The 9,664-nt window shown below is 44.2% G+C and overlaps 1 protein-coding gene and 1 pseudogene across 1 annotated transcript in view; both read right to left on the bottom strand.

Moving 5' to 3' along the window:
• Vit (vitrin) overlaps nt 1–3,018 on the bottom strand; it is a 184,072-nt gene extending 181,054 nt beyond the window's left edge. Inside the window, exons 1-2 of the mRNA XM_021185807.1 lie at nt 2,986–3,018; nt 1,395–1,516 (exon numbers count right to left, since the gene is read on the bottom strand). Of these exons, the coding sequence (XP_021041466.1) occupies nt 1,395–1,516; nt 2,986–3,018 (155 nt within the window). The remainder of the gene's footprint in view (nt 1–1,394; nt 1,517–2,985) is intronic.
• Nucleotides 3,019–5,620: 2,602 nt separating this feature from the next.
• LOC110284406 lies at nt 5,621–5,776 on the bottom strand (annotated as a pseudogene).
• Between the last annotated feature and the right edge of the window lie 3,888 nt (nt 5,777–9,664).

The following is a 9,664-nucleotide window of genomic DNA, read 5'->3' as shown; positions in this document are numbered from 1 at the left end:
TCATGGTAAGCAGAAACAGTAGAATCCACTCTGACTGGTTTGTGCAAGACATAGATTCTGCAAAGAACATTCAGGAGACTAGGATGCTATAACATGGAAGGTTCCCAAGCCAGAGAAAAGATTACTAGAAGTGAATAAGCAACCATGAATGCATCTAAAAGCCTCTGCTTGTCTCTCTGTGTGAAAGGAAAACCATTTAACTAACTTAAGCACCTTCAAGAAATCCAGCTGTTAAGAATTGATGGAAGGAACACTTAAATTTTTAGGGATCGTTATCACCACTGGATATATAATGGTAGTTACTGTTTACCAAGCTGTCTATGGACAGTGTTCAGTGAAGCCCATCCCCCAACCCGAGGATGCGTCGGTATTTCCCATTCTCTAGAGTCTGAAAATCTGGACAACCTCTGCCTCGGTCATACGGTTAACACGGGTTCAAATTTAACTCACCTCACTTCATACGCCACAGTCCTCACCAGCATATGAACATTGGCCAGTAGAGCTCAAGACTGGTTTGGATGGGATTCTGATAGGATGTGGTCTCTCATGTAGTCTCTTTCCTTGAGATCGTATGGATGAAGGTATTGTGTTATTGGTGGAGTTATTAGTATTCAGGAGCATTTTGGTTTTCTCTCGGCATGAGGATTTTGAATGTCTGTTGTTTTTCTGGTCGAACACTTGAATATTTTTCTAGGATCCAGTCTTTTCCCATTTATCCCACTGGGCCCCGAGGACATTCGGTGAGACGAGACACATTTAATGCTTATTTAAATTTTGGTCTCGTTTTGGGTTCAAAGTTAAGTCTCAGTTCCTTCCAGAATCTTCTTTGGATTCTCTAAGTTTTAACAGCTCTTAGAGGAATGTGATGTTTAGAGACACAAGAGGCTTTAGAAGACAATCCATGCTGCTTGCCACTCAAAGGCATCTAGGCGATCCCAGAAGGGAAATTTGGCCTCTGATACCTTTGCCCAGGAAAAGGTCAATGTATGGCTATCTTCATCAAACCTTCTCCAATGATAAGTTCTTAAAAGTCGTGTTCTGCTGGTCTGGAAGAGTTATGTCCCTCTTATGCTGTTTCAATCCCCAAGTGCCATTGATTACATTGGCAATGTCTTGGAAAATGAGACAGTCATTGGCACACCTGCAGAAGGTCTAGCAAACAATAGCCCATGAAGACATTTGGGCTGTGAGATAAGAAAAGCTAGCCTTGCCTGCTCAATGGCTGTAGCACTCAGGAGAGCTACCTCTGTATCTCACCTGGGCAACGCAGTGGAGATGGCCCTGATGGCGAAGGCACAAAGGCATGGGGGTGAGCCAGCCCCAAGGGTGTTGGAGTGGGAGAGCTGGCCCAGTCCCTCAGAGGCTGCAGCATTTGGGGCAGTGGGACCCCCTACCTTGACCGGGCAGCCCAGTGGAGCCCTGTTGGCTTGGGTGTGGGTGAGCCAGGCATGAGGACCCTGCCTCCTGCTGATGTTGGCATTGACTGCCCAGATGGAGCAGGGCTGGAGATCTCAACCTGGTTGTGAAGATAAGGGAGAGACAGCATACTGACCAGAACAGCTGCCACTCAGGTCCACATCCAGGGCTCTAAGTTGGCCCACTCCAAAATCATCTGTGACCGGTTGGGATACATGAAAGTGTCATTCCTGCTGTTCCAAAGCTGCAGGTTCTCCACGACCCAGGGCAACAAAGGATACCTGGAAGGAGTCCCAGTGAGGATCCAATAGTGATGGTGTCACAGAAGCCAGAGACCAGCAGACCAATGACTCACTGCAACAAACATTTGCAAGTGAAGATGTGTGGGTAGAGTGATAGACTGGGACACACTGTGGCACACTACAGCTTCCACGATGAGGTATTTTTTTTTTTAATGCTTCTCTTTGTTTTTATGCATGTGCCTTTTATTCTGCGGGGAGGGGGAGGTTGCAAGGGAAAAGGGTGGATATGAGGGGATGGGGAGATGGGTGGGATTGGGGTGCATGATATGAAACTCACAAAGAATCAATACAAAGAAAGAGAGAGAAAGAAAGAAAGAAAGAAAGAAAGAAAGAAAGAAAGAAAGAAAGAGGGGAAGGAAGGAAGAAATGAGGGAGAGATGGAGGGAGGGAGAAAGGAAGGAAGGAAAGAAAAAGAAAGCTAGAAAGAAAGAAAGGATGAAGCAAGGATGGAGGGAAGGAAGGAAAAGAGAAGAAAGGAAGGAATGAGGGAAGGAGGGAAGGAAGGAAAGACAGAAAAAAGAAAGAAAGAAAAGAAAGAAAGGAAGAAAGGAAGGAAGGAAGGAAGAGGGGAAGGAAGGAAAAAAGGAGGGAGAGAAGGAGGGAGGGAGAAAGGAAGGAAGGAAAGAAAAAGAAAGCTAGAAAGAAAGGATGAAGGAAGGATGGAGGGAAGGAAGGAAAAGAGAAGAAAGGAAGAAATGAGGGAAGGAAGGAAAGACAGAAAAAGAAAGCAAGGAAGGAAGAAAGAAAGGAAGGAAGGAAGGAAGGAAAGAAAGAAGGAAAAAAGAAAGGAAGGAAGGAAGGAAGGAAGGAAGGAAGGAAGGAAGGAAGGAAGAAATGTAGATTGCTGCATTGAGTTCTGAGGCTAGAATAGCTTGGTCTTCCAGCCACACCACATTGCTCTGAGCACAGCGGTCCCTTCATGACCATCGTGTGCATTTTCCACGTAGTGACAGTCTGATGCATAGAAAAGAATGGTAGAGAGAGAACAAGGGTTATTTCTTTCAGGGACTTTGAAGGATTAGGGCCACGTTTTAATAACCCAGACTACGTTTTCTCCCTGGGATGAACACCAAGCTCACCAGTCTGTTTTATTTTCAACGTTCACCTCTTTGGAGCTCAGGCGACACATCTTTCTGCGGCCTGGGACGTTCCTCCTATCGGCTGTGATCTTGAAACCCTTCCCCGGAGCTGCTCTGATATGACACTGACAGGTCTCTTCTGCACTCCAGTCATCTGAGCCCAGAGATCAACTGCTTTGGCATGTTACCTCCTCCCGGCTGTCGAGGGCTGTGTTCTTCATCCCGAAAATGGCCCTGCTTATTGAAAAACAAGGACTGACAAAGCACCCGATAGCCCCGGCCTGTCTGGGCATCAAAGAGCTCTGCTCAGAGCCACACTAGGCTCTTTATGCATTTGCTACTCCCTTTCATCTGCTTCTCTTTCGCTCCCCCATTTCTGTCCCTCTGTCCTTTTGCAATTACAGGGATTGTGCGGCGGTCGGGTATCAGGTTCAGATGCACACCTTACCTTGAAGCTGAGTAGTCTTTGAAAATACCTAGGCATGGATGCTTTCCCTCTTCTCTCTGCTTTATTTCAAGCTGTATTAGGTTTACTTCTTAATGCATTTTCCCCTAATCTCCCAATTAGAATCGATTCATTGGCAAAAATTTGGAAAATACAGGGGATTAGTGTACGTGTTTGCACTATATCAAGGGCACACCTTATATTGCTCCTCAAGTGAGTAGATCTTTGTCCTTAGAGGGTCATATAACATAAGGCATTATAAAAAGTCCCGTTTAGCATTTTACAACCATATATGTATACTTTATATATAACATAGTCTAGCGATGTTTTAAGGATTAATTGACTTGTTTTTTTTTCCATATTCTCTTCTACTCTTATTATTTTCTCCCATCTACCTCAAGAGATGGGGGAGTGGGGGGCTCTATGTTTCAAGAGAAGCTATTGTGGATTCACGTGACAAAGGGTGCTGCACAATGTTGTTTTTTAATTCCAAAGCTAGTATCCAAGGAGTGAACTGATGAATTGGGGGAGAGTAGGCTATCAATTAAATTCTCCATATACTTTCTACCTTTCCTATCAGATATGACAAAAGTTTTATCAGAAGATATAGCCAAAGAAAGACTCCAGTTAGAGCAACCAAGAACAAAATACATCAGGTAACAAGTCTCAGAAGAAATGCACAGGACTGATGCGTAGAATATTAATATAGAAATAACTCTACAGGGACTGGGGAGATGGCGCAGTCACTAAGAACAAGCCTAAGGACCTTGAGCTGGGATTCCCAGTGCTACATGAACAGCCGAGTGCAGAGGGCAGGAGGGATGGCTCAGCGGGTAAAAGCATTGGCTGTTCTTCCAGAGAACCTGGGATCTAATCCCAGCTCCCCTCAGGGCAGCTCACAACCATCTGTCAATTCAATTCCAGGCCATCCAGCGCCCTCTTCTGGCCTCCACAAGCACTACATGTATGGAGTTCCTAGACATGCATGCAGGTGAAACAGACATAGACATAAAATAAAATAAATGAATCTTAAGAAAGGAGAATTGAGTACCAGCGTGTCTATAGTACTAGTACACTAGTGCTATAAAGGGAGAGACAGGAGGATTACCAGACCTCATTAGTCTGCTGGCCTAGTCAAATGGGTGGTCTTCAGGTTCAGGGAGAGAATTTATCTTTTTTAAAAAAAAGCTGGAGAGCAATAGAAGAAATCTGATGCTGCCTTCTGCCTTCCATCCACATATGCACACACATACATATATACACATTCTCTCTTTCACACTCACATGTGCATACACACACTCACTCACAAATGTACCCCTACAAAGGTTAAAAATAAAGGTAGGAATAAATGCATAGATGTGCTTTCTTTGGCAATGATAGGAAGACTTAATATTATAAAGATCCTAATTGCCCCTAAGTTAATTATTTGTAAGGTTTATGCAATCTCATTTGGGAAGAATCAAACCAGGGTAATTTGTGGTGTTTGTCACTATGACCCCAAAGATCAAAGAGAAGAATGATATGGAATGTTAGGAAATTTGGAGTTGGGGTTATCAGGAAATTTGCTATATTATAAACCGAAATATATTATGAAGCTATGCAGATGAGACTCGTATGGGAATAAGAACAGTTGTGAGAACAGAAACAGACCATAGAGGGGCATGTTGCTTTTGGAGGCTTGTTACAATTCATTCCCCATTTTTAAGAGTTATCTCTTCTTATTGAGCCCCTTCTAGCCTTCTTTTCCCAAACATCTGGAATCTTGCACACACACAAATGGAGGGGTGGTTGGCCACTAGCCTGCCACTGCTCGTTCTGTGGATCTTCCCATAGGCTTCCTAGTTTGGGGATTGTTTCTCTGAGCTGTGCACTTATGCGGGAATAAAAAGAAGAACTGCACGTAAAGGAGAGACCATCTTCTCTCTGGGACTTGATGGCCTAAGTGGAGAGCTCCTGGGCAGAGACCATCTCAAAACACAGAGTGGATAGTTTCTGATGGATGACACCTGAGGGGTTCCTTGCAGGAGAGGGAGGGGAGGGGAGGGGAGGGGAGGAGGAGAGGGGAAGGGAAGGGAAAGGAGGGGAGGGGAAGAGGAGAGGAGGAGAAGGGAAAGGCAGGGAGGGGGGCTTTCTAGGGAGCTCTGTGAAAGGGTACCTTTTTGGAACAACAAAGAAAGTACTAAGTCCTTATTTTCTTACACAAAAGTCTAAATTTTAAGATATCCTTTTATTTTTGAAAGGTCCTATATTTTATTACTGGACAAACACCCTAATTTAAGACACGAGCAGGTCTCCAGGTTAAAATGATGAAATCCATCTGGTAGGAGTGATCGATGACAATTCAGTACAAGCCCTCAGTCTTGCCATTGTGTGAATCCTTACAGACCCAATTTCGTTCTCCTCCAGGGTCTCCCCTTAGAGTTGAACCTGATTTTGTTACCAATTTTCATCCGAATCCACCGAGGAATAGGGCAATTTTGCTTCTGTTTCTTGGCCAGGAATCGCTCGATTCTGAAAGTCTTGTCAGAAGACATGGCGGGAAAGCCGAATCAGGCGTAGTGCCTAAGATAGTCTCAATAGTTCTAAATATACCTAAGATTTAAAGTCTAAGATTTAATTTAAGAATTTAAAGTATAGCATTGTCTTACTGTCATAACTGCCCCCCATGAATAACACTGTGCACTGACCAGTGCAAGAGTGTGTGTGTCAGGGTGTGTGGGGGGATGGGGTGTGTATGTGTATGTGTGTGTGTGTGTGTGTGTGTGTGTGTGTGTGTGTGTATGTGTTAAGGCTCCTTAGATCCACTCTTAGCAAATCTCAAGCACACAGAGCTATATTATAAACTACAGTTGCCAACATATCTGTTAGTTCGCAGAACTTTTCAACATGGTCTCAAAGTTCCTCCCTTTTGATCAGCATCTCCCCATTTTCTTTAGTATGTCCCTCCACTAGCAATAAACTCCATCTACTCTCCGCTCGCTCACGGGGCATTGCCGACCTCACATTTGAATGACATAAGAGCATTTATTGTACTGTGTCTCCCTTATTTCTCTCCATATAATGCCCTCTGGGGTCACCTGGGTTTGGTCGAAGAGAGGGACTCTGTCCTGAGGATCGTGGGATAGTATTTATACATCTAAATCACATTTGAAAATCTATTCATCTACTGGTTGTTTTTTAAGTGTGTGTCTGATTATTGGGGGGAGGCAGAGATGAATGCAGAGCCATGGGCATCCTTTGAGGCATCTATTGTCTTTACTCTGGATATGTGTTGTGGAGGTAGAATGGAGAGCCAGTTCCTATAGTGATTCTAATCTTAACTTTTGAGGACCCTCTGTAATGGCTGTGTCAATCATATTCCCACCGGGTGGACAAAGGTTCCTGTTTCTCCGAAATGTCACCAACCCTTGTCCTTCGTTTCTTTCAGATAACAGCTGTCCTAATAGAAGCGAGCCGGGTCTCACTGGAGAAACTGTAACACTTCCCACAGGAACAAACCTGGATATTTTTATACCGTTGAGCTGACCTGTGAGGACCAGATTGACTGTGGTCTGGGTGATGACTAAGTTCTTGCTTTTATCTTGGGTTAAAGCGTGGATATCTTGTGTGGATCACAGAGACTCAAACTTTTATGCAATATCATTGTGTCCTACTCTCAGTAGACGTTGCTGTGGCACAGGCCACACAAAGACAAGGACTTCAACTAATTGTGACACAGTTTGCTCTTACAAAAGCGGTGCCAGCCTACACTCAGTTCAAGATTAGCTGGATAACTGGCCAACCTGCATCTTCCATTTCCCAACCACTGAGCAGTTGGCAAGACAAAGGGAGACTCAGGATCAAGCTGGAAGCCCATCCTACGGATGCTGTCAAGGTACAATCCACTTCTCAGTTCAAAAGAAATAAGAGCTCCTTTATCCTGGAGCCAAATATGAGTGACAGTGGATTAGGAGCATGGATCCATGTAACCCCAAATGATATATTCCAATATGGAAACAATTTCATGACATTTTTGTAGATGCAGAACAGTTATAAATCAAGACTTTTTTTTTTTTCAAATACAAGTATAGAAACTTGCCCTTCATCTTTGATGCTGGGGAAAGAGCCGCTGGCCTGCATTCCAGAAGGTTTTACCTGATAGCCACGGGATGTTAAGTCAGACCCAGAAGTGGGTAATTTATGGCTATAAAGGGGCGTAAAACCAGCTGCAAATAGTTTGGCTCTGAACCTGCAACATTCCAACTCTCCTAAATCGCAAAGTTCTTATCAAGCCGACTTACAGACTCTTTACCAGGGGTATTTCCTAGTTCAAGAAAGCCGAGTTCACAAAACACTTCAGCTTTTTTGCTTCCTGTCCACTTCCATAAACTCAGCAAGGCCTTGCTGCAGAGGAGATTGGGAGTATAGTCCTTAGAATTCCAGAAAGTCTGCAATTGCAACATTGTGACTAATGATTTGACCGCAGTTGGTCGTTTCTTCCACCAGGAGCCATTTAGTGCCCGGGAGGTTGGTTTTCCTCTTTCCTATGTTGTGCTTTATATTAATTGAAATTTTATTTTATTTTCATTTTTTCTTTCTTTTTGAAATTCAAGATTCACGTTCCTGGGGGAGGTTTGGGCTTTCTGTGCCATTATCATGCCCCCTGGGCATTGCAAAACCTACTTCCTCCTGCCTGAGAAAATCCATGCCTGGTCATAGGACTGATTCAGAAAGCGAGACCGTGTCTCTGCATTTATCTGTATCCTACAGTTCATTTTCCAAGATCCTATTCCCTCTCTCAAAGTCAAAGTCAGACCCATCAACCCGGTTGTGCAGAGCGCCATCAGCAACTTTTTCTGGCTCACAGTGTCTTTTACTTTTTAGTTCTTTACAGTGCACAAGTTACTATTAGCGCTTGTGCTGTAGAAAACAGGCAGCTGTCATGGATTCGGTACATATGTCATGGTTTGCTGTCCCCTGTGGTAGACAGTGAGCTATTATTGTGGGTCCGTACGGTTTTTTTCTGAACGCTAAGGAGGGAGAAGTTGTACCAGATGGTGGATATCAGGGAACTCCAAGGAGCCTCTTGCTCCATCTGAGCGACACCAGCGGCTCTGTGACCCTGGTGCAGGAGTGCGCGCTGTTTCACACTGAGTATGGGAGACAAAAATTATACTAATGTACAAAATTAGTATTCCTGATAGGATCGAAGCTGAAGGGTGCTCCACAGACATGTCAGGGCATTTTAAAAAGTGCCATAAACATCTGTTCACTTAAGCTTGCCTCTGTTGAAGAATATCTATGACATTGTAACAGCTAAGAAAGTCTGTAACTTAGAAATGATTCCCGCTCCTAAATTCAAAGTACCTGTGGGTCTCACTACCTTTCGTTTCTCATTACATCATTCCTTCCGTGATTAATCCATAGGTGACTGGATACCCACCATGTACCAAAGAGGGTACTAGACGCCAGGGACATATGTTAAGGAATCACTGTCCGTCCTGTCCAGCAGGGGGAGCCCGCGGACTAGAGGCGGTAACAGCCAAACCTACACCTAAGACACCATGGCAGGAGCTGCTGTGTTATGGAGAACTACAATAAAAGAAAGGATTTGTTGTTGCTGTTGTTGATGATGACATTAAACCTAAAAATTAGATACTCTTTGAAGGCACTAGAACGTTGGTAAAATCTCCAAAATGAACGGCAAGTAGACCAGAGGAGGCAGCATATTAGACATTTAATGTCACAGGTATCCAGGGATTAGGAACCCAGGCCCAGCTGGCTGGAGGAGAGGCAGACTAGTGAGCCCAGGAGATGTGAGGTCTTAGTTCATTATAAGGGCTTTGGATTATATTTTGAATGTGCCAAAGCTTCTGGAAGGTTTGCAGCAAGGGAGAGTTAGTCTCTGACTTTGATTTTAGGGACCCATTTCTAATCGCCTGGAAGAGAGCGCAGTAAGGCAGAGACAGCACCAGGAACAAGCCGGAGGCCGTAATTGTTCAAGGGACAGTTGTCAGTGGTGGGACAGAGAGAAGGCGACTGTTTGCACCTGGCTCCACAGGCTACCAGTAAGTCTGCCTTTAATTGTATCCATTTTCTGATGCTGGAGGGATCCAGTGTCATCTAATTGTCTATTTGAGGGTAGGTGCTGTTAGGCAAAGCCTCTTACAATGGAAAACACAGGCTAATTAAACTAGGATTTATTGTATAGCCTACTTTTATATCTCGAAATCTTGACAGAGCCTTGTTATTATCACTAATAAAGAGCCTTGGCTATAAATTAGGGTGACTTCATGAGGCAGCACTTCCTTTAATATTGAAGAGTTGATAGGCTCTATTTAGAGCTGAGTTATGTAGCATACTAATCTTTCAGCGGCGGCGAGCTTTCCAATGCTCCGCTGACGTCACCGGATTGCCTGCTTGCAACAGGAATGAACACAAAC

Source organism: Mus caroli, chromosome 17, assembly GCF_900094665.2.
Source record: "Mus caroli chromosome 17, CAROLI_EIJ_v1.1, whole genome shotgun sequence".
Taxonomy (NCBI): domain Eukaryota; kingdom Metazoa; phylum Chordata; class Mammalia; order Rodentia; family Muridae; genus Mus; species Mus caroli.
The sequence above is the reverse complement of the archived record's forward strand: the minus strand, read 5'-3'. Positions and strand labels throughout refer to the sequence as shown.